The following is a 24,108-nucleotide window of genomic DNA, read 5'->3' on the forward strand; positions in this document are numbered from 1 at the left end:
CAAGTTAAACAGGATGGTCAAATGTGGATGGGGAAAGAATAAGGCTCTGTGACAATTAACAACTACAATGGTGCACTTGCAGAAAGTGAACCTCCACCAAAGCCAATGATCTTTTCATCTTGCTAACAAACTGTGGAGAAAACATCCATGTAACATCTTTGAAGTAATAACGTATTTGCACTCGACCTCCAGGAAGATTCTACTGGTTTACCGAATGTCCAAAGGCTTCTATCAATCCATTTCTATAGAGGTCGTTCTCATTACGATCGCGGCTGACTGAGCCTTTCTCGAGCTGAATTTTGACAGGAGGCGGGGTATCCCCAGAACTGATCGCCAGCAACCACAACTTGCAGTCACACAACTATGAGCAATTCAGAGTCTTCAGAAAACCTATCACGCATGTCTCTGGCAGGCAGGAGGTACTTTGGTATACAGTGGTCCCTTGCTATACTACGCTTCACCTTTCGTGGACTTGCTCTATTCCAGATTTTTTTTAAGGGCAATTTTGCATGCTCTTTTTTAATATCTTACATCCTCTATTGTGTCTTAATTGACTTCCAGTACTTGTTACAGCCTAATTCTGCATGATGTTTTTTTACAGCGTACAATCACGCATTGTATTCTCCATCCTAATTGACTAAGGTATCGTAGACAAATTTGAATCCATCTCCTCCATGCCATGTTTCCTGTACAAAAACAAGAGTAATAATATCCATCCATTATCTGAACCTCTTGTCCTCACGAGGGCCGCGGTACACTTGTTTTTCTTGCAAAGGTTTGAACTTTGTATTTAAATAAGAGAAAAATAAACGTGAGAGAATGTTAAATGTAAGACAGCCTTAAAACACAATGTTTAAAAAAAAAAAGTTTCCTTCTTCAGGGACTTCACCTATCACGCGTTATTTTTTTGGAACATAACCCCATGACAAATGTGGGACCACTGTGGCTGGAAAAAAAACAAGAAACAATGGGTTCAGCATGCTCCACACAGGAAGGCTGGAGCTGAGATTTGAGCCTCCAACTTCAGGCCCACAGCAGATGTGCTATTCACTAGTTCAGCGTGCTGCCCCGAACGAGACAACTAAAGTGGTACTGCAGAGCAAGCGACTGCACCAAAACTGGTACAACACTTCAACTGATTTGGGGAAAAAAAAATAAAATACAGAGTAGATCTGACTCAACACTGAAAGATAGTACATTGAATAAATAGATATTATAAAGCTGATTCAAATTTAGAAAAGTAATCTTTGATACAGTCCTCTACTAAGTTGACATAACGACAATAATATGGTGGCGTTATTTTTATAGAGGATGCCATGTTTAACTAATGAAACATCCAGCATTTGGTGTATGGGGCAAATAGTTGGGTTTCCATGTGACAATCAGGTTGGTATATCCAGCATATTAAAAATGAAGTCATATGTATATATTTGACTCCACCTTAACATTGTCCCTTACACTGTACAGATCCTGCGCCTGTCATGCCTGCTGCTATCTGTCTGAAAAAGGACACAGAGGTCCTACTAAATGAGTTCCTGTAGTGTTTTTGTCACAGTAACCCCTCATTTCATCTGTTGCCAGGGCAACTCCACGTTCCTTCGTAGTTGCTAAGGCGACCACAGGTTGCTGTGACCCGCATATTTCCACAAAATAGTTCCTCCCAAATCCAGAGAGGGGCATTGGAGGGCGACGAGGCGTTTTCCACAAACTCTACTAACATGCACACTCCTAAACGAAAGAATTGTTCAAAAGGTCCATCAGATTAAACGCATCGGTGTCTCCGAGAGACATCAATATCAGAGATGTTTGGACCTAGGCCATGTAGCTCTTGGGTGTATTTAGTCTGCCTTACAGTGTCTGGTACCGCAATTGTGTCTTCGCTCTGATAAAAGTTTCCAAGGCCACAGAAACCTGTTACTCCTCACATTGACCACAGTGGGAAACAAAAAGCATACACACACGGCATTAGCATGAACCAGAGCAGGCAGAACTACAGGAAAAGGCCAGACTGGACTTTTTCTTGGGTTATGTGCAACTCTTCACCTTCTCATACAGTATGAGAGTTTTGATCCTTAGCAATGAAATGATCCAAAGCATGACGGACTTAACTTCAGGACCTTGACAAGGAGGTTGCCAAATCTTAACCTCCTCGAAGGCCTCACACGAATACTGGTGGGATTGGTGAAAATCACAAAATAATCCTACCATTGGATAAGTTTGGTAGCTGGGTTTTCACTGGGGACTTCACTGACTTAATCCATCTGTTAATACAATCACTAGAACATCACGACGATAGAAACAATCAATACTAGGCAAAATTGCTAAATAAGAGCGTGCAATTGTGCTACATGCATCAACTGGAGAGTTGAGAGCCAATATTTATTTAATAACGTACCAAAAGCATAACAAATGTCATGAAACATTCATCATAATCACCGAAGATGTTGATTATGAAATGTATTTACGTATAGGTCGCTACAGACGTATTTTGCAAGCCAAACTCAGCCTGAACAAGTTTTGCTGAGACCAACCTATCGGAGGATGGAAATAATGTTGTCATTTTATATATGAGCTGAATTTGAACCCTGATTGTTTAAAGAAACAGTGGTAATAGTTAAAGTCACTGTACAATGGTCAGCATTGCGTTATTAAGAATTGCACTGTTTGAGGCAGGGCACGTCCCACAGTACCGTAATATTTTTTCGGGCAGCAAAAGAAGTACTGTAACTGACTTCAGTGTGGCAGCGTTATTACAAATTCCACTAACCCTAACCCACCCTGACTCTAACCATAATAAACGTGATTGTTTTTATTTTGTACACGAGATACATATTTGGGCATGTGGTTTCATGGACACAGCCTGCCCTTGCCACAAAGCAGCAGGCAAATTGCAGCAGGGCATGCCCTGCCTTGAAATCCAGTGCCATTCATAACGCACCAGCTCTACTGATTCTGAAGGCCCTCAACAGATTACAGTAGATTGACATGGCAGCACAAAGAGGCTTGAAATCTGATCTGATACCCCCTGCCCCATAAAAAAAAAAAAAAAATTAAAAATCCAACATCCACATCCCACACATATATTGAAAGATTGAAAGTAGTGCAGCCAAGAGAAACTGTGCAAAATGAGAATAGACTACCTGGAATATGTTAATACAGTGTCAAGGAATATTTATTAGGATTTCGGTTATAAATGAGGGTCAGTGCTTCTGATCGTGTTAAGGCCAGCATGGAAGGCCTATGACAGTGATTTCTCTGGACCACATGAGCCTCCACGCTGTGCTATCCGTGAGGGGTTTCTGAAATCTTATTAAAATAAACAAACTCAAGAATATTATTATATATTACTTGACACCAGTAGGTCTTTGGTTGACGGTGGGGCTTCGTCCCTAAAACACAGATGTAACCCGATTTCCCGACTCAGGAATAAGATCGTTTTCTCGATCACTATCCTACGCTAATCATTTTAAAATGGGCAAGCACTGAAATAAATAAATAATCCAATTAAAATTTGTAACAGAAACAAAAATGTCAAAAGTCCTTACCTTCATGTTTGCCCAGCGGTAGCGAGGAATGCCTACAGTTAGGGGAAAAAAAATATTAGACCACATTGTTTTCTTCAATTTCTTGCTCACTTTAATGCCTGATACCACCAGTGTGACTCAAGGATAGACAACATGACGTGCGTAAAACGAGTTTTTTTTTGGCAGCGCAATGCCACAGATACTAATGTAAAAACTTGGGATTTTGGTCATTATCACGAAAATCATGACAAATGGCGAGAACTCCAGTTTTTTATTCAACACGTATCAGTGATTTTGTCATCATATCGTCGTCCAAACAAACGTACCTCTGGTTGTACTTGGCATTCACATCAAACAATAAACTGAAGAAACACGGATGGTGTACCGACTGACGAAAAGAAATTAATTGTGAACTATGTATACTATGCTTTACAAACTAGAAATGTAAGAGCAGTCTTCTTTTTGTGCTTACAACAGAGACACTCCCTGAAATCAACGTGTCACTATCGCCATCAAGTGGAAAAAAAACGAAGACCAGTTTACTAGTGACTTTCATAGGTCTGGATATTTCTGACAACGGTGATATTATTCATTGTAAAATAAAGCTAATATGGAAAGGATGAATCGCAAATACTCATGTTTTCATGCCATTATTATATACAGAGGTGGATTAATGCACTGCTAGAAGATAACGATGGCCACACAAAATATTGACACAGAGTTTGGATATTTTCACATGATGGTGTACTCACTTTTGTTGCCAATGGACATACATTAAAGGCTGGGCACTACTTTGTTTTGAGGGGACAGTAAACCCCCTCCGTGAGTCGTCACCTTACCGTAGTGGAGGGGTTTGTGTGTCCCAATGATCCTAGGAGCTAAGTTGTCTGGGGCTTTATGCCCCTGGCAGGGTCACCCATGGCAAACAGGTTCTAGGTGAGGGGCCAGACAAAGCACGGCTCAAAGACCCCTTATGAAGAGAAAAATATATGGACCAAGGTTTCCCTTGCCCGGACGCGGGTCACCGGGGCCCCCCTCTGGAGCCAGGCCTGGAGGTGGGGCTCGTTGGCAAGCACCTGGTGGCCGGGCCTACACCCATGGGGCCCGGCCGGGCACAGCCCGAAGAGGCAACGTGGGTCCCCCTTCCCATGGGCTCACCACCCATGAGAGGGGCCAAAGGGGTCGGGTGCAATGTGAGCTGGGCGGCAGCCAAAGGCGGGGACCCTGGCGATCCGATCCTCGGCTGCAGAAGCTAGCTCTTGGGACATGGAATGTCACCTCTCTGGCAGGGAAGGAGCCCGAGCTGGTGTGTGAGGCAGAGAATTTCCGACTGGATATAGTCGGACTTGCCTCCACACACAGCCTGGGTTCTGGTACCAGTTCTCTCGAGAGGGGTTGGACTCTCTTCCACTCTGGAGTTGCTCAAGGTGAGAGGCGCAGAGCAGGTGTGGGCATACTCATTGCCCCCCAGCTCAGTGCTTGTACATTGGGGTTCACACCGGTAGACGAGAGGGTTGCCTCCCTCCGCCTTCGGGTGGGTGGACGGGTCCTGACTGTTGTTTGTGCATATGCACCAAACAGCAGCTCAGCATACCCACCCTTTTTGGAGTCCTGCTGGGGACTCCCTTGTTCTGCTGGGGGACTTCAATGCTCACGTGGGCAATGACAGTGAGACCTGGAGGGGCGTGATTGGGAGGAACGGCCCCCCCGATCAGAACTCGAGTGGTGTTTTGTTATTGGACTTCTGTGCTCGCCACGGATTGTCCATAACGAACACCTTGTTCAAACATAAGGGTGTCCATATGTGCACTTGGCACCAGGACACCCTAGGCCGCAGTTCGATGATCGACTTTGTAGTTGTATCATCGGATTTGCGGCCGCATGTTCTGGACACTCGGGTGAAGAGAGGGGCGGAGCTGTCAACTGATCACCACCTGGTGGTGAGTAGGCTCCGCTGGTGGGGGAAGATGCCGGTCCGTCCTGGCAGACCCAAACGTATTGTGAGGGTTTGTTGGGAGCGTCTGGCGGAATCCCCTGTCAGAAGGAGTTTCAACTCCCACCTCCGACAGAGCTTTTCCCATGTTCCGGGGGAGGCGGGGGACATTGAGCCCGAGTGGACCATGTTCCGTGCCTCCATTGTTGAGGCGGCCAATCTGAGTTGTGGCCGTAAGGTGGTTGGTGCCTGTCGTGGCGGCAACCTCCGTACTCGCTGGTGGACACCAGCAGTAAGGGATGCCGTCAAGCTGAAGAAGGAGTCCTATCGAGCCTTTATGGCCTGTGGGACCCCAGAGGCAGCTGACGGGTATCGACTGGCCAAGCGGAACGCAGCTTCGGTGGTCGCCGAGGCAAAAACCAGAGCGTGGGAAGAGTTCGGTGAGGCCATGGAAGCCGACTTCCGGACGGCTTCGAGGAAATTCTGGTCCACCATCCGACGTCTCAGGAGGGGGAAGCAGTGCACCACTAACACTGTGTACAGTGGGGATGGGGCGCTGCTGACTTCGACTCGGGACGTTGTGAATCGGTGGGCAGAGTACTTCGAAGACCTCCTCAACTCCACCAACACGCCTTCCTTGGAGGAAGCAGAGCCTGGGGACTCTGAGATGGGCTCTCCTATCTCTGTGGTTGAAGTCACCGATGTGGTTAAAAAGCTCCTCGGTGGCAAGGCCCCGGGGGTGGATGAGATCCGCCCGGAGTTCCTCAAGGCTCTGGATGCTGTGGGGCTGTCCTGGTTGACACGCCTCTGCAACATCGTGGTCAAGAGGGAGAGTGCCTCTGGATTGGCAGACCGGGGTGGTAGTCCCTCTTTTTAAAAAGGGGGACCGGAGGGTGTGTTCCAACTACAGAGGGATCACACTCCTCAGCCTCCCTGGTAAGGTCTATTCAGGGGTGCTGGAGAGGAGGGTCCGTCAGGAAGTCGAGCCTCAGATTGAGGAGGAGCAGTGTGGTTTTCGTCCCGGCCGTGGAACAGTGGACCAGCTCTACACCCTTAGCAGGGTCCTCGAGGGTATGTGGGAATTCGCCCAACCAGTCTACATGTGTTTTGTGGACTTGGAGAAGGCGTTTGACCGTGTCCCTCGGGGAGTTCTGTGGGGGGTGCTTCGTGGGTATGGGGTACCGAACCCCCTGATACGGGCTGTTCGGTCACTATACCACCGATGTCAGAGTTTGGTTCGCATTGCCGGCAGTAAGTCGGAATCGTTTCCAGTGGGGGTAGGACTCCGCCAAGGCTGCCCTTTGTCGCCGATTCTGTTCATAATCTTTATGGACAGAATTTCTAGGCGCAGCCGAAGCGTTGAGGGCGTCCGTTTTGGTGGCCTCAGTATTGCATCCCTGCTTTTTGCAGATGATGTGGTGCTGTTGGCTCCTTCAAACGGGGCTCTCCAACTCTCACTGGAGCGTTTCGCAGCCGAGTGTGAAGCGGTTGGGATGAAAATCAGCACCTCCAAATCTGAAACCATGGTCCTCAGTCGGAAAAGGGTGGAGTGCCCCCTCCGGGTCGGGGGAGAGATCTTGCCCCAAGTGGAGGAGTTTAAGTATCTTGGGGTCTTGTTCACGAGTGAGGGCAGGAGGGAGCGAGAGATCGACAGGCGGATCGGTGCAGCGTCTGCTGTGATGCGGACGTTGTATCGGTCTGTCGTGGTGAAGAAGGAGCTGAGCCAAAGGGCGAAGCTCTCAATTTACCGGTCGATCTACGTTCCAACCCTCATCTATGGTCACGAGCTATGGGTCGTGACCGAAAGAACGAGATCCCGGATACAAGCGGCCGAAATGAGTTTTCTCCGCAGGGTGTCCGGGCTCTCCCTTAGAGATAAGGTGAGAAGCTCGGTCATCCGGGAGGGGCTCAGAGTCGAGCCGCTTCTCCTCCACATCGAGAGGAGCCAGATGAGGTGGCTTGGGCATCTGATTCGGATGCCCCCTGAGCGCCTCCCTGGTGAGGTGTTCCGGGCATGTCCCACCGGGAGGAGACCCCGAGGAAGACCCAGGACACGCTGGAGAGACTATGTCACCCAGCTGGCCTGGGAACGTCTCGGGATCCCCCGGGGAGAGCTGGAAGAAGTAGCTAGGGAGAGGGAAGTCTGGGCTTCCCTGCTAAAGCTGTTGCCCCCGCGACCCGGCCCCGGATAAGCGGTAGATGATGGATGGATGGATGGAGGGACAGTAAACTTACACTGTTATGAAAGCTGTACACTGACTGATTTACATTGGAGCACAGTACCATTTCTTTAGTGTTGTCCCATTGAAAGATACACTACATTTATAAAATGTGAAGTGTATACAGTACTCACTTTTGTAACACACTGTATAATGTGTATGTGTTCGAAAATAACTGAATATGTCTCTACTGTATATTCAGCGAATGCTAGCAATCGACTATTTGCCATCTGCATAAAGAATGTGTTGTTACATTCTATGAAGACATGGTTGGGCTTGGTAAAAGAACAGCTGACTGATGGCTCCTCCGTGGAAACGTCTCACAGTCATGCAGCTGACACTTATGAAAACGGCTTCTGCTGGCAAACTGGGGGTCGATAGAAAGAGTATCATGGCATCGATGCCAGGATTTTCAGTAATGATTTCAGATTTTCTTCACATATTGCCTAACTGTAGCAAATACATGCAGTTGTATTTGGAAAACGTTATCTTCAAGGACAAAGTCATGCACTATAACATTCTTCACTGATTTAATTCTGGCATATGGACATAAACACTTGTGGTTTATATCTGCTTTTGTCCTGGACACACACACACACTCACACACACACCCCAATCATCAAGTGTCATCAAGTCTAGCAACTTTCTAATTTTAAGCCTGAGCTTTGACTCTCCAAGAATGGAAGTCCAGCCAGGCCCATCTGTTGTCTAAATTTAGCCTCCGCCAACCCAGAAGTTTTACACACGTATACACACACACACAAATGCATGCACACAAACACTCCATCAGGCACTTTTCACAACTCACAAGTCTTTGCATGCGTCACACAACGTAAACACGCACAGGATTTTCCTTATGTGCAGTACTTGCTGTATTTCCTTTCCTGAATGTAACTTGAAGGTGATGACATTGCTTGGAAATAACCTCAGCCAAATAAGGTGAGTGTCTTATGATTTTTTAAAAATGTTTTTTTTTTTAAATCATGCAGCATATTATGTCAAACTGTTTGTGGCTCTAGGTAGTATACATCGTATATCATAAATAAATTAATGAATTGTAAGTTCTGCACTCATTTATTGAGGTACTGATAGTTCCGTGAGTAAAGACAACATTGTCACATGGAGTCGCATTAAATAGCCACAAGCTAACATGACAAATAGATTTTGGTTATTATTACTACACACATTGTCTGCCTTTGCAGTTGGAAGAGCTTTGAATTGTGCCAGCCTGGGGGTAAATATGGCTGTGGGTCAAGCTGTCGACATGAGTTTGATGGACATCTCCAAGATCTTTTCATTGCTGCAGCCCAAGGAAGACAATGAAGGCAACGAGCTGAGCCAAGCCTTGAACAATGCCGTGAGCAGTGACAATGTCATTGTTCTGTCGAAACTTCTTTCTCAGGAGAGTTACAGGAGGTCTATTAACATTCGAAGCGGGTGGGGGGTCCCCGTCACCCCCTTGCGGACTGCTGCTACTCTGGGACACCTGAGGTGCCTGGAGCTCCTACTGGAGCATGGAGCAGAGGTGAGATATGAAGGAACTCTTTGTGATGTGTAGCACTGAGCTCGGAACGATCCTCACTGATCAAATGCTATTGTTACCGATTTGTGATAGATGCAGACTACTCTACACCAAAGCAACACTTAAATTGTGCACATAGATCTTGCAACAGAAATGTTCAGCAGCTACTTTATTTTATTCATTCATTCATTTTCCGAACCGCTTAATCCTCACTAGGGTCGCAGGGGGTGCTGGAGCCTATCCCAGCCGTCTTCGGGCAGTAGGCGGGGGACACCCTGAACCGGTTGCCAGCCAATCGCAGGGCACACAGAGACGAACAACCATGCGCACTCACACTCACACCTAGGGACAATTTAGCGTGTTCAATCAGCCTGCCATGCATGTTTTTGGAACGTGGGAGGAAACCGGAGTACCCGGAGAAAACCCACGCAGGCCCGGGGAGAACATGCAAACTCCACACAGGGAGGCCGGAGCTGGAATTGAACCCGGTACCTCTGCACTGTGAAGTCGACGTGCTAACCACTGGACTACCGGGCCGCCTACTTTATTTTAGAGTTAGAATATTGTCGTTGAAAAAATAATGCTTAATCTTGTAACAATGCGACAAAAACTATTGTAGGTTAATTGAAAAATAAATATTGTCTTTAGGTGTAAATGTGAGTTTGACAGCTTGTTTGTTTGTTTGCCCTGAGTGAAGTGAGCGACACTTATCGATGTACTCCTAGATGTGCTTTGTGCTTTGCCCCTCACCGGATAGGTTACATCTGAGTCGCAAGTACTCGGCATGGGCCAATTACCTGTTTATCGTGGTTTTAAAAAGTCAAGGTTTCAATAACCGCTAACAGTGGCTGTCGTGGTAATGAGAAGGAGGAGCAGGGGGAGGGAGGGAACCAGATGAGTGACTGCAAACACACATGCTCGGATTAGTGTGAATTGTCCTATTAAAAATAAAAAGGGGGTGGGGGGCAGTGGGCAGCTGGTACTAGTGGCCCACAGGCCTGTTCTTAGAATAGCTCACCAATGATGCTGCACTGTGACTTAGTAAGAAACTGTCGCGTTACGCACGAAGCAGGGAAAGGAACTGCTTCGTACGTAACCGATCAAACGAGAATAAGTGGATCCCCGAAAGAGCAGACACCGACAAGGACTTAGTCAAAACAAAAATATTTATTACAAACCAAAAAACACCGCCAAATAAACAACAGAAAGCGCTGGTAAAAAACGGGAACCAGGAAATAAAGGAAAACGCGACAACAGAAAACGCTTGCAAAAAACGGCAAGGAAGATATGTTAAATACAAATACTAGTTCACGCACGCTAAATACTAATGACTTCCTTGGGACGACGAAAATATAACTAACAGCGAATAGTCTCGAATGACATTTACGATCATGAGCAACTGCAGTGGCACGGCATGTAATACTCCGGCAATGGGTCGACCGCCGGAACGCCTAGATATAGCAGGTGCAATCTCTGGCAAATAGGCAGCAGGTGTGCAGGCGGCAGAACTGAACGCGTGCCACCTGCTGCCGAATACGGATCATGACAGAAACATTATCCATCCATCCATTTTCCGAACCGCTTGATCCTCACTAGGGTCGCGGGGGGTGCTGGAGCCTATCCCAGCCGCCTCCGGGCAGTAGGCGGGGGACACCCTGAATCAGTTGCAAGCCAATCGCAGGGCACAAAGAGACGAACAACCATCCACGCCCACACTCACACCTAGGGACAATTTAGAGCGTCCAATCAGCCTGCCATGCATGTTTTTGGAATGTGGGAGGAAACCGGAGCACCTGGGGAAAACCCACGCAGGCCCGGGGAGAACATGCAAACTCCACACAGGGAGGCCGGAGCTGGAATCGAACCCGGTACCTCTGCACTGTGAAGCCGACGCGCTAACCACTGGACTACCGGGCCGCCCGACAGAAACATTAAAATGGAATAATGTTAACATCCATCCATCCATTTTCCGAACCGCTTGATCCTCACTAGGGTCGCGGGGGGTGCTGGAGCCTATCCCAGCTGTCTTCGGGCAGTAGGCGGGGGACACCCTGAATCGGTTGCCATGTATTCATTTATTGATTTAAACTGACCATTATACGTGTTTCTTTTGCACTAAATACTCTACATTTTGTTTAAAAATAAAATGTAGATTGTCATTGGAAAGAGGCCGTTGAAAAAATATGCCCAAAAAGATCATTTTATATCATTTGAATGCAGTGCTTCAGCAACATTTTTGCTCTTGGTTAACATGCTATCAGAATCTAATATCGAGCCATGCCTCCCCATGACCCGAGTAAGGGTAATGGGATGGAAAATGGATGTATAGATTTAGTGTAGGGCGGTGAAGAAGAGCTTGCTCTACTACTTTGAGGGGAAATTTTACTTCCTGATAAAGAAAAAAAAAATCAATTCTGATTTGAAAAAATTGTAAAAATTAGTTGACCAGCGAAGTTGATATTTTATACACGGGGTTCAATATCGTTCTCATATTGTCAATTCAAACTGAACATTGCCATGAATGAGTATCTTGACTGAATCGTATTCATCTATTGATAGCGACTCATACATTTTTTAGTTCTGTATTTAACAATGGATGTTTGAAATAAGCATTGCATGGAATGAATCATCAGGTCTCTGTCAAGCTATATTTTCTGGTGTGTTCACGTCCAGGTAGACAGCCTGGACGTGAAGGCCCAGACGCCATTGTTCACAGCTGTGAGTGGCAAGCATCTGAACTGCGTGCTGGCTCTGCTGAAGGCTGGAGCCGACCCAAACGGCAGCCAGCACAACAACTGCTCACCGGTGCTGACCGCTGCTCGGGAAGGGGATGCGGACATTCTCCAGGAGCTGCTCCGCTTCGGAGCAGAGGTGGACGTTCGACCAAAAGTACCAGAGTGGGCGTCTAATGCGACAGCATGCAGAGGGCCACTTTATATCTCGGCAGTGTATGGACATCTGGACTGCTTTAAACTCCTCCTCCTCCATGGAACTAACCCCAACTATAACTGCACAGATGAGAAGATGCTGGCACGAATAAAGCAGCCGAAGACTGTGCTGGACGTGTGTTTGCATTACGGTTGCGGCGTGGAGTACATCCAACTACTTATAGATTTTGGAGCAGATGTGTATCTGCCTATAGTCATCACTGACAAGACAACAAAGCAGAATGAAGCCTTGGCTCTGCTGCTCAAGGAAAGGGGTAAGACCCAAATGATCATCCATTTATTTTGTCACACACGATTTCAGCTGTCTCTCTAACTGTGAGCGTCTTTCCGCACCAGTTTGCCCCAAACCTCTGATGTCACAGACTCGCCTGGCAATCCGCAGATCCATTCCTTTTGCAAACAAAGAGCCTGCCATTGACAGTTTGGAGATTCCTCTCATCCTGAGGAACTACCTCAAGCACAACACTTCTGAACTCACGGGATGCTCCAGTTAGCATCAGAACAACAACAGCAATCGTTCTCATGTCTGTCTTGTTTAGGAAGTCCACCTTTAAATTCAAGGCGCGTATTGTCATGTCCCGTCGCTTATGTAACAAATAGGGCTGTCAAAGTGGAAGCGTTAACTTCAAATCATTTTTAAAAAATGAACTCAGTTATCACATTTTACTTCCTGTGGCGATAACCTCTACTTACGTGTGCAGCCAAACCTAGGCGAGCGCGCAGTCATGTACAAACACGGCCTGCAAAATTTTTTACTCAGGGTTAGGGTCGGCGGGGAAGTGCACAGCCATTCCAATTTACAAAGAGACTCGCGTTGTCAGAACCTTCTCGCGTACTTTGGCCAGTTCATGAGACTGTATTCTTTCAATTGAAAAGCAGACAGTTTTTGACAGACCAGGGAACAAAAGCACCGCCCACCACTTTAACGAATTTGTGAGGAAACCGCAGTATCTGGAAAAAGCACACACATGCAAGAACGAGGAGAACATGCAACCTCCTTAAAGAAAGATCGACAGTCAAACCCCAAACCTCACAATCGTGAGGCAGACATAGGAACTTAACAAGTGCTTCACAACTTTTTACACCAAGTACCTCCTTAAAATATTTTTTAGCTCTCCAAATATCACCATCTTGATTACAGAAGCGCAGTACTGTAGGCCCAAGTGTCAATGAAAAACCAGGCTGAGGCTTCCATCCGAAATAGAATTACTGTAATAACATTGTAACCCTCTGTAACCATCTGCAGAGTTAATATTAATCCAAATTACATTTTATATAATGTGTGAGTGGGGCTGGGGCAATTGTGCAAATTAACACGTATCCTTAAAAGTTAAGCACTACTTACCGGTAATTGTACTTAAATGCACTGTACTGGATTTACAGTCATTAACGCACAGTTAGGACATTGAATTAAAGTACAGTAATCCCTCGCTATAACACGGTCCATCTTTCATGGCTTTGCTGTTTCACAAATGTTTTTTCGTGCAGTTTTTCGTACAGTAGACTAATATCAACAGTCTCAGACTTTTTGGAGAATTCAATGTTGGAACAATTCGAAGAGGACCTTTTCTGTCCCAGTCCAAGGCCTGGTCCACGAAGCCATGGTTAGATGAGTTTGGCATGGGGAAACCCAAGAAGTGCTGGGCCATAAACCCATTTCACGGACTGTGAGGCAGATCATCTTGTTCAACACAACACTCTTATGGATAAATTGGCCACACACAATCCCATCAGGCTTGGATTAGTGCAAATGCAGATCCCACGTTTTCCGTTTTGATTTAAAGATATCCCTGCACTTTAAAAAAGACAAACGCTTTTCATCTGTGCAGTATGTTGCACATACAGCAAATTTTACAATAAAGTACTTAATTTGACTTGACTTCCACGTCCTTGCGAAGTGTAACACCAGTGATGAGCGTTAGAGGTCGCAGTTGCGCTACTCAAGGATCACTTTTGGGACTGGCCAAAGGCAGTGAAGCTGATCTATTTTCGGTTCGTCTTCTGTCACCCTTTGCCGTATCTTTAGATTTTGCAAGCCTGTTCTCATTCATAAACAATGAAATCCCTTCTTATAACGAGTCACAACTAGAGCAAACCTCCCGAAAACAGACACCCACGTCACATCACACCAGGATGTCTTAATATGTCGCCTGAAAAACAGTCTTGCATGCGGACTTGAAAAGGAGAAAAAGATAAGCAGTCGGCTGAGAGTATAGTTGCATAAGTGTCATTACTTATTGATGGGAGCATAGTTTCATTCTGCACTCATTTTTGGCGCACCTGCCCCCACACTTGTCAGCAGCATCACCCTGATGAGGTCAGCGAATACTTGCCAACAGGGGCATAGCGACTAATTCAGAAATGTGTAGCGTGTGGGACGAGGGCAACAATTGTTCTGGAGTACGCCACCATTTTTGAGACAATCTTCTAGCATTCATCCTATCCAAAGAAAATCAAACCGAAAAAAATAGTGGAAAAAAAATGTAGTGAGAAAATTAAAAGTCCAATGGCAACAGTCAACAACAAAATCAGCAAAACATTGCCAGCAAACTTATTACCCACAAAATGTAAAGAAAAGTAAAAGGTTTTGAATCCTTTCACTCACACACACACACGCAGTTAGAAATTCCATGTAATCATGTCAAAGGACAGTAAATGTAACACAAAGCACTCAGTCACACACAAATGGCCGTCATTCTGTAGAGGTTTTATTGTCAACAAAAGTACAGCTATACCAGATATGGATTCTTTTTGATTTATTTATTATTCATTTATTTATACAGCGAAGTACAACATATTCCCAGTGCTTCTGAATACACCAAAACATATAATGTACATACAGTTGACATCTCCACTCTCCCATTCACAGTTTCTGGATTGAATAGGCATTATTTTTTATTTATACATCAAATAATCAAACTCAAAATGCCAGCAAGAACAAAAATGACAATTGTTTGCATATGGAGACGAAGAATTGGGGTCGTGAGTTCATTTTCTGTGGGAGGCAAAATTAGACCTTGGACGATATGCTATTATACAATGAATTGTGTGTTTCTAAAAGTGGGACGTCAGCCTTCAGCTCACATTGCTGTCATTGAAAACCACACCTTATTGGCTCATTGGACCCTGTGGTACCCTGACTGTTCGGATGCAACCAAATGACCGCGAGCTGTGTGTCGCCACACTCATGAGTGCTTTGTACACGCTTTGGAATAAAAATGCCTTCTAAGCATTCTGTTGGCTAACTTGGCTGTCTCAGTTCATGACTGTCTAACAAATAGGATAAAAACGATCACCATCAGCAGTCTCGGCCTTCAATAAATGGTAATGTGAACCACATAAGACCAAGATATACATTGTTTGAAAAACTTAGCGCCAAAATTATAACACTGGCTACTAATGAAATAAATAGTGAAAAGTAAAATTGAGAAATTAATCGTTACTGTCAATATGTTATACTTGAGAGCATTATTTGCAAACAAGTGTGTATTATGCATTCTTATGATGTACTCTGTGTGTGGCTTCAGAATTAGGGTTATTTTTAGCACATCCCTCTTCTGCCGGACTAAAAATCTATACACCACACCTGTGATCAGTGCTAACTTCAGTAACGATGTCAGAGAAAAATGATACCCGTTTTGTCTCAGATCTGAAGCTCATCCGTTACTGGTGTACATCCATAAATAACCAGCGATTAGAGCTATACCAGTGTAGACTGGAATTTAAAAAAAAAAAAGAGAGAAAACATCTAATATTTGGCAAAGTGCCTTGTCATTTGATCGATTAAGAGCTCTCTCTGACCTTGTGTGAGGACAAGTTCCTCTCCGCTTCCTGACATGGAATAAGAACAAAAAGGCTACAAGCATAAACGTGACACAAGCAGAAGACAGGTGGCCAAAGACCAGATGTCCCTCTAGTGTGATGGCAGCAGGGTTCACAACTGAGTGCTTCATGGCGGAAAAAAATCCCATCGCAGGTGAAATGAATCAAAACAAACCGTAAAGAGTTGTTTTAAGTCTCATGCAAAGTATTTGGATGCCACAAGCATGCATTTACCTGGTACTGAGCTCTACCGTACGTGAGAACTGGAACAACATTCGTCTCCAACGCAAAATACCAATATCCAAATATATGATCTGTTCTTTTTACAGTATTTACAGTTTGTAGCTGATAAAGTTAAAATTGATGACTTTTTCTTATTTAATCCATAACTCATTGCTTATAATATTCTTTGAACAGTATACTCTAACTCGACAAAGCAAAACTAATGATTTCTTATATATATAGATATTTATAGTCGAAACAAATCCTCTCTCAACAATAAAGGAATCCTATGTCATTTCTACATACTGTATCTGAAATCAGAATAACTTACATTTGTGCAAGATAAATGCAGCTATGCGAGGGTGACACAGTAACAGAATGAATGTTTTGAGTGTGTGTGCCACGCGCACAGAAACGATTCACGTGCAAGAGATCTGTCAGAGCGTATGTCGTGCGAGAGAAACGGAGAGACCGTTGCAAGTCCCGCGCCGAAGGGAAACTACATGACAAATTCAAATCTGCCCGTGAAACTGAATAGATAATCACTAGTGGAATGCTGGAAGGCACTGTTAGATAGCATCTCTCTTCTCCGCAGCACAATGGGCCAGTAAGTGCGCATGATTGTGTGTCTCTGTGTGCATTTGCATCTGAGGGGGTACGGAGGTGGGTTGGGTGCAGCACTGGACCTGAGGTTATCATGCTCTGGGAATCGTCTGTTGTTGGTGAAGGGACTTATCTCCCGGAAAAATCTGACTGGGAGAGACACCACTCATCCATGTCGCAACTTTACTGTAACAAAACACACATTCAACAACATACAAATAGATTGGGTGGTTGGTGAAGGCCAATTTGAAGGCAAAACAAACAAAAAAAGACACAGAATATATTGAAGAACGCTTTCATATTGATGGCACATTCCTCAGATAAGTGCTGTCCACTGAATCCAACATGAAATGTGTCTGAGGTCAACATAAGGTCACAAACTGCGGCCAGATGGTTTGCGTACATTCCAACTGGAACAACGAAAACCAGCCTTCTCTCTTGAGATCTGTTTCTCTAACTGCTCTGCTGAAGAAGCATCTCGTCCATTGTGTGTAAACAAATCCATCTGATCAGGCCACAGTCTTCAGAATTTCTGTTAATACGCTTGTGTGGCGCTCCGAGCCAGAACAGGGATCAGATCGGAATAATCATGATGGGAGGGGAATGCCAAGAATTTAAGTGACAGTCTGTGGGGATGCATGAATCAGAAAATGCCTGCATGCTACACATTATATCCATCTTTGCGCCTCCAAACTCGTGTCGCACTACTTTTCCACTTCTTTTATAATGTCAGCCTGTTTCGACCTCCTTGTGGCGGTCAGTGGGTCTACCTTATTTTACTACAGCCATCTGCGCACAGCAAGCTTCCACAAAATCAGTACTGAGCCCCATGCTGTACCCTTTTCCTGTATGAGCAATACAAAATAAGTCAAAATAACTTTTAGAGCGCTGGAAAACAAACAAACAAACTAAAAAAAGACATTTTAAAGATCAACCTCACTGCTTGCTGTCGATGCATTTCCGGCGGTGGGCCCTGCTCTTTCCAAACAGTCAGTGAGCTGCCAGGGGTGGTCTCTGGTGGGGAGAGAGGAGAGAGGCTCTGGCAGTTGGCGGCTGGAGCGTAGCCTGCCTATCTCCTGCTCCCAGCAGGTTCATCTGAGCAGCAAGTTCCCCACAACCCAAGGCCCTTGACCTTCGGTGCGATGTGAGATGAAATACCCTGTCAAAACTGCTCGCTGAATGAATGTTCATAGCGCTATACTTTTGACATTGACTCTATTGACTTGTTCCTGGAGCCGTCATGTGGTCGGTGGCAGGCTACTGAAGGATCGAAAAGCTCTCTGACTCAACTAGGCCGAGCAGGCGAGCAGAGAGATAAAGATGGCGGGATGACGACGAGAGGGCGACACTGTGACGAGAACAAGTCGAGAGCAGATTCAAATGTGCGTTAAGTGGTCTGGCGCTGGCGGTGGGAGAGGGATGCCCAACATAGTCGAGCTTCCGGGTACGTCACATGCATTGGTGAGTGGCCATGGTTCTGTCGTTGCTTGGACACACATACAGAAGAATGCAACACGCAATCTGAGCGAGATCTTGGACACAATCGTACAACGACCTGACACTACCCGGTTTGTGTCCTCGGACAATGGATTAAAAGAGGAGTAAGACAACAATCTCTACGAATTCCAGGACATTCAGATGATGTGTTGATACAGGTAAGCGTTGCAGAATCCGAGGGAGAGCGCAAGTGACGGCTGACTCAGCTGGAGAAGCATGATAACCAAGAATGTTGGCAACATGTATGAATTGTTACGTTTGATCCCCAGCGCCCCACCCCCATTCCTTTCTGTGAAAGTCTTCAGTCCTCTTGCTGCTTTCAGCCATGCCCAATATCAACGTTGGTCCTTAACTGTGAAAGTCTCAAGTCAATGTGTTTTTGTATTTTCTTCATTGTGTGACACGATCATCCAGTGTTTAGTGCTTCGAAGAGAAAAAATAGCAGGTCCTTCAGAAGAGTCTCTATTTCTTAAATGGAGCTAATCTACTAAAATTTTGCCAGAAAGGAGCCTGGCCTCTTTTGGATTGACTGAATTCAAAAACCTCTCCTTGTGCCATGTCCTCCGTTACCTCATACTGCCCGGCACTGAGGGGTTCCTGGGGGGGCGGGTATGAGGGGGGCGTGCACCTGTTTACACCTAGAAGAGCAGCAGGTGCAGAAAAGCAAGAGAGGGGTACAAGGGGAAGGGGGACAAGGAGACGGTATAGGCACAAAGCAAAGAGAAAACAATCGTCAGCATTGTCACTGAATTGCCTGACAACACAACATCTATTCATGCGACGACAGCACACAGGCGCACGCATAAAAATGAGATTCCATTTGTAACATTCCTGCGTGGTCAACCTGAAATGTGATCATACGATGACTGTTGAAGAGGATGAGAAGTGGAAGTCAGCATCGGTGATGACGCGACTGCGACTAACGATGCTATTCAAGCAAAGTCGGTTGCGCGCCAACAAGAGAACTGAGATCACATCCGATGCAATGCTGCCGCAGGCTTTTGGACAAGAGAAGATGTTCCTCCAGTTTTTTGTTGACCGCATAGTTGTTTGAATAGCACCCGTAACACTTGAGGAACACAGGGGTGGTGAAAACAGAGCCCAACAGAAAGCTTTTTCATGTGCATTTAACTAGATTCTACCATGTCCTCTTAGCTAGTCTACAAGCATCACAAGTATGCTGGCGTAGTTACCAGCTACTATATTTGGAGATGAAAGAGTCCAAAGTTGCCATGGCATCTCAGAAATCAACAATGAGAAACGGTGTGCTTCGTTCCAGGTATTTTGCCAAACGTTGCTTTAGCAGCAGTGAGAAGGGTTTGATCTATTTGTGACAGCGGAAGCCGTTTCTCCGAGACACTGCATGTGATAATGCTTATCGACGCATTGGACAGTGACTGCATGCTCCAGTGCCAACGGTAATGACAACACTTCCCAATGCTGTTTTTGCGGTTGCCATGGCATCTTATTGTGCTAAGCTCTGAAGAGAACTTTTATGCAGATACCTTTATCATTTTCAAACCATGTCCATACAACATGGCCCTCTTTCTCAAGATGAAATCTATCAATGAATCTGAAATTCAAGAGAGTACTTCACCTCGTGCCGGCCGTGTACACATACAGCACATACGCAAACATTTACCGGGAAACGACATCTACGAGGGTTGACGCCAGAGAGAACATTCAGAAGTGGTCACTGGTTAATTCATACTTGAATGGATGATCATGCTTATTGTGCCACTGGCCAGAGCAAAAAACATCAGTCATGGAAAAAAACAAAACAAAACAAAAAACAACAACAACATCTAGCCTAATACTAATATGGCTAAAATGCAAAGGATGACACCAGCAATTGTGACATGTGGGCCCAGCGTTTGTGTTGACAGGTGCTAGCTTCGAGCAAAAACACGTTTGGCATGTCTTTCTTCTTCACTGAGTTGTAATACTGTTGGCTTTCCATCAGTCTGAGTTACACAAAGTAAAGCAAAAAACTGTTACTTATCTTTGAAGTCAAGATGGCGCCCGAGTAGGCAGCCGTCAGCAAGTGCTCTCATGAGCCTTGCTTTTTTTTTTGTTTTTGTGTTTGTTTTGTCACTTTGTGTTTGTTGTTACGTCGTGTGGACCTGATGTGGACTTTTTTCAGCATTTTTTGGCCACGACATTCATCAAGGAGGAGACTCTGTGCTCGGTGGTTGCGCCTTCTCGGCAGCATGGGTATACCAGCACTGTTTTTGACTCGGAGGAATGTCGTTGCTGGACAGCCGGGGCGCTTGTGTCTTGCGCCAGTGGCGGTTCTGGGGGGAGGGGGGCAGTGGGGGCCAGTGCCCCTTTAGCACAGATTCTGGCCCCCCCTGTGGCCCCCCCTCCGAGCGCAGATTACGCAGTCGTGCCGAGTTGCCGACGTGAAAGGTGGAACCAAAGTGCGTGATTTAACATTCGAGTCGGACCCTTTAGTGCGCTGCGCCATTTAAAAATGAACGGGAAAATGAGAAGCAGTCCGCAGAGAAGGATATTACCACGACACGAGTGCTATTTGCGTGTGTGCGCGCGCGTGTGTGTGTGTGTGCGCGTGTTCGTGTGTGTGTGTGCGTGTTCGTGTGTGTGTGTGTGTGTGTGAGTGTCTGTGTGTAACATTTTTAGTCTCCCTTTTTATTTAAATTTTTATTTAACAGGATCAATATATAAGACATTGCCTTTTAAAATTTGGATAATTATATGCATGTAAAACATCTAGCTTCAGTGTATTTGCAATGTTTGTCCCCGGCGGGCTGGTACCATATCATCCCCTGGCTTGAATATTCTCAACAGATGGACACGGCGTATTGTTACGCTTGCAGACATTTTAGCACTCCTAATACTGTTTTTTTCTCATCACTGTAATGTTATGACTACAATTTCAAAGTCTGAAGAAATAAAAAGTCAAATAAGATTTCAAATCTGTCTTTTTAGCCCTGGGTTGAATGTGCCCCCCCATCAAAACCCCTGGCCCCAGCCCGGCCCCCTCAGTGAAATTGATCCAGAACCGCCCCTGTCTTGCGCCTGTAATGGGCAGCATTTTTCACAGCCCCGCTTTGTTCAGCGGAGAGATCGGTGCTGTTGAACGGTCTGCGGCTGGATGGATGTAAGGCTTGAGGAGCCGACGATGAGAAGAAAGGAGCGTTAGCGCGGAGCGCCGATGCGGATTTGGAACTGGGAGTCGCGGCTTGGAGTTTGAAGCGGATTACTTGGGACAGGAGAAGTGAACTAATCTCTTTTCGTCAATGGACGCTACAGCTTCGTGTTTGCTTTCAAAACTTAGCTTGTAGCAGACGTGTGCACATTTTCAGCATGACGTCTCTGATCCACTGGTGAAAGGACACTTTGATCCTCTCCTCTTTCATCCATAACTGCTTCAGACAACAAAGTGTATGCAGAAAAGTGGTGAAGATTGCACGACTGTCTGTGTCCTATGTGTTGTGTTGTGTTATTTTTGTTATTTTGACTTCAAAATGGCGCCGCGAGAGTGGCTGCCTTTCCAGGAGCTCCTATATTTTGTTGTTCTACTTCTTCCTTTCATAACTTTGCTGCTGTGAATTGGGAATTTCTCCATTGCGAGACTAATAAAGGTTTTCTTATCTTATCTTATCTTTATTGCTTCAAAAAGACTTTAGTTCTGACAAAAAGACAAAATGGGTCCGGCTTACGTGAAGGCTATACAGTGCCTTGAAAAAGTGTTCATACCCATTGAACTTCTTCACATTTTGTCATCTTACAACCACAGATTAAAAAAATATATATATTTTTTAAAGTTTTACTGAATATGATCGACCAACACAAGGTAGCACATATTAGTCAAGTGGACTGGACATTATATATGTTTGTCAAAATTTTAGGCAAATTCAAATCTGTAAAATGGGGTGTGCATTTGTCGTCAAGTGTCCCACTTTGTAGCTCCACCCTTCTCTGCAATTATAGCGACAGATCTTTTGGGGTAGGTCTTGACTGGATTTGCGAATCTTGACACTGACATTTTTGCCCAGAACAGCAATTTTTCAGTCTTGCCACAAACGCTCATTTGGGATTTAGGTCTGGACTCTCATTTTAACAAATGAATATTCTGTAATTTAAAGGATAGGTGTCAAACTCTGCTCCTCGAGGGCTGCTTTCCTGCATGCTTTCCATTTCTCTCTACTGCACCACACCTGATTCAAATGAATAGCTCATCGGCAAGCTCCGCAGGATCCTAATAACGATACTGACAACTGTGATCGAAACCAATCCATTGAATAATGGATGAAATGAAGCTGGTCTGGCTTTGTGTTCAGGGTCATTGGGCCAAATCTGTGATTCACCAAATTATGTTCGTATTTGGATATGTGTGTATTCTGAGAAACAAATGTCAAAAAGCACATATCTTACCCAAGATGCACAACATATTGAAACTACTGTCACTAATAATAACAAAAATAGCTTACATCAATAATTTGTAGTTGAGTCGATTATTGTCCGAAATGAACATGAAATTGATGTTTTTAATGTTTACTCTCACTTGCATATGCTTATGTACTGTACGAGTGTATCTGCTGCGACTGTCATTCAAGAGCAGTCTGTGAGAAGGACTGATGCATTGGTCATGCAGTTTGCAAGGATAAAGCATTTGAAGTAAAAATTTTGCTTCTCTGCCCTTTTTGCCAAGGTTCGCAAATGTGAACTTTGACGCATGTGAAGTAGATGGCTATTAAATTCAAGTTAAAACCAACAAACAGTTGCCTTAGCCCGGTTGAAAAAAAAAAGAATGTTGCTCAACCTAACCCAAACCGCTGATAGAGGTAGGAAATTGCATCAAGAAAACTATGACACCGGATCCAGATGCCATGAAGACAGATGTCATCTTTAAAACTCAATACTTCATGCAAACAGTCCCTCTGTCTTTTCATTGATGCTTAACAGCTGCTTTACGACATGTGGCAAGTCATTTGCATGTAAGCAGACAGACATTTAACTCAAATGAAAGACTAAAAGTAACGTACTGTACTTTTTCAGTTTACTCAGTGCCCCCTTCAATAAAATGCATGTTTGTATGTTTAAGGAAAGCAAATGAAAGTAGATAAGAAAAAGCAGGTTGAACGAATAGTAAACAACGATGAGAAGACAGAGCACACCAGCGAGGAAAAGAAAATGGAAATCACCTGATATCTTCTTGTTGCCTCACCTTTCTGTTTGGTCACCTTTCTCACTGTCATGGCCGCCTGCCGTTTCTGGTACTCTGAGATCTCAAAACCTAAACAGCAAACAACAAAGTGTGTTCCGATAAATGAGCTTCGACAATAAAGATTGCAGCTCAGATTTGATGAGCTCCATATCATATCATATCATATCATGCATTCATTTTCAACATTGCTTATCCTGAAGAGGCTTGTGGGAGTTGCTGGAGCATATTCCAATCCGACTTTGAGTGGAAGGCCGACTACACCCTGAACTGGTCGTCAGTCACAGGTCATGTATTGGGACGGACAACCATTCACACTAACATCCACACCGTTACCAAGTGGAAACCGATCCCACACTGCCCACCAACAAGTCAGGCGCATGTACCACTATCATATCATATCATATCATATAATATCATATATCATATCATATCATTGGCAACATGTCACGATTCCATACAAATGTGCAAGTCTTGGGCTGCAGAGATGTCATTTGAACAATCTGATTGGATGCACAAGTGTCTTAAGTCGTGCAGTGGCATCATTGTCACGTCACTTGGAAAACAATGTTTTGGAATGGATACATATTTCGGCGCAGAACGATCAAATATGGTTGTATTTGTCATTTC

The 24,108-nt window shown here is 45.0% G+C and overlaps 3 protein-coding genes across 12 annotated transcripts in view; 1 reads left to right on the forward strand and 2 right to left on the reverse strand.

The window, feature by feature from the left end:
- The window catches only part of LOC147208675 (moesin a-like), a 32,072-nt gene extending 28,094 nt beyond the window's left edge, over positions 1 to 3,978 (reverse strand). For all 7 annotated transcript variants that reach the window (XM_086099168.1, XM_086139210.1, XM_086139192.1 and 4 more), the window contains exons 1-2: positions 3,851 to 3,978; positions 3,546 to 3,577 (exon numbers count right to left, since the gene is read on the reverse strand). The gene's annotated coding sequence lies outside the window, so the exon portion shown is untranslated. The remainder of the gene's footprint in view (positions 1 to 3,545; positions 3,578 to 3,850) is intronic.
- A 4,938-nt stretch (positions 3,979 to 8,916) lies between these two features.
- asb12a (ankyrin repeat and SOCS box-containing 12a) lies at positions 8,917 to 12,696 on the forward strand. The gene is made up of 3 exons (XM_086105980.1): positions 8,917 to 9,201; positions 11,872 to 12,400; positions 12,483 to 12,696. Exons 1-3 carry the CDS (start codon positions 8,917 to 8,919, stop codon positions 12,638 to 12,640), a joined length of 972 nt encoding a protein of 323 aa, XP_085962106.1. The 3' UTR covers positions 12,641 to 12,696.
- A 2,136-nt stretch (positions 12,697 to 14,832) lies between these two features.
- Positions 14,833 to 24,108, reverse strand: part of LOC147208678 (uncharacterized) — a 42,149-nt gene continuing 32,873 nt past the window's right edge. For 3 of the 4 annotated variants that reach the window (XM_086099226.1, XM_086099212.1, XM_086099203.1), the window contains 2 exons: positions 23,482 to 23,550; positions 14,833 to 18,928 (listed from right to left, as the gene is read on the reverse strand). In XM_086099226.1, the coding sequence (XP_085955352.1) occupies positions 18,753 to 18,928; positions 23,482 to 23,550 (245 nt within the window). In that variant the 3' untranslated portion in view covers positions 14,833 to 18,752. Of the gene's footprint in view, positions 18,929 to 23,458; positions 23,551 to 24,108 lie in introns of all 4 variants that reach the window. The other variant, XM_086099218.1, reaches the window with a different exon arrangement.

Source organism: Hippocampus guttulatus, chromosome 2 (genome assembly GCF_054856545.1).
Source record: "Hippocampus guttulatus isolate MCC_2025c chromosome 2, RoL_Hgut_1.0, whole genome shotgun sequence".
NCBI classification, from domain to species: domain Eukaryota; kingdom Metazoa; phylum Chordata; class Actinopteri; order Syngnathiformes; family Syngnathidae; genus Hippocampus; species Hippocampus guttulatus.

What these genes read in the sequence shown, in the direction of transcription:
- asb12a (XM_086105980.1), top strand. Translation starts at nt 8,917, where the DNA reads ATGGCTGTGGGTCAAGCTGTCGACATGAGTTTGATGGACATCTCCAAG. An exon ending in TACTGGAGCATGGAGCAGAG is followed by an intron (nt 9,202 to 11,871) that starts GTGAGATATGAA and finishes GTTCACGTCCAG; the next exon opens with GTAGACAGCCTGGACGTGAA. An exon ending in TCTGCTGCTCAAGGAAAGGG is followed by an intron (nt 12,401 to 12,482) that starts GTAAGACCCAAA and finishes TTTCCGCACCAG; the next exon opens with TTTGCCCCAAACCTCTGATG.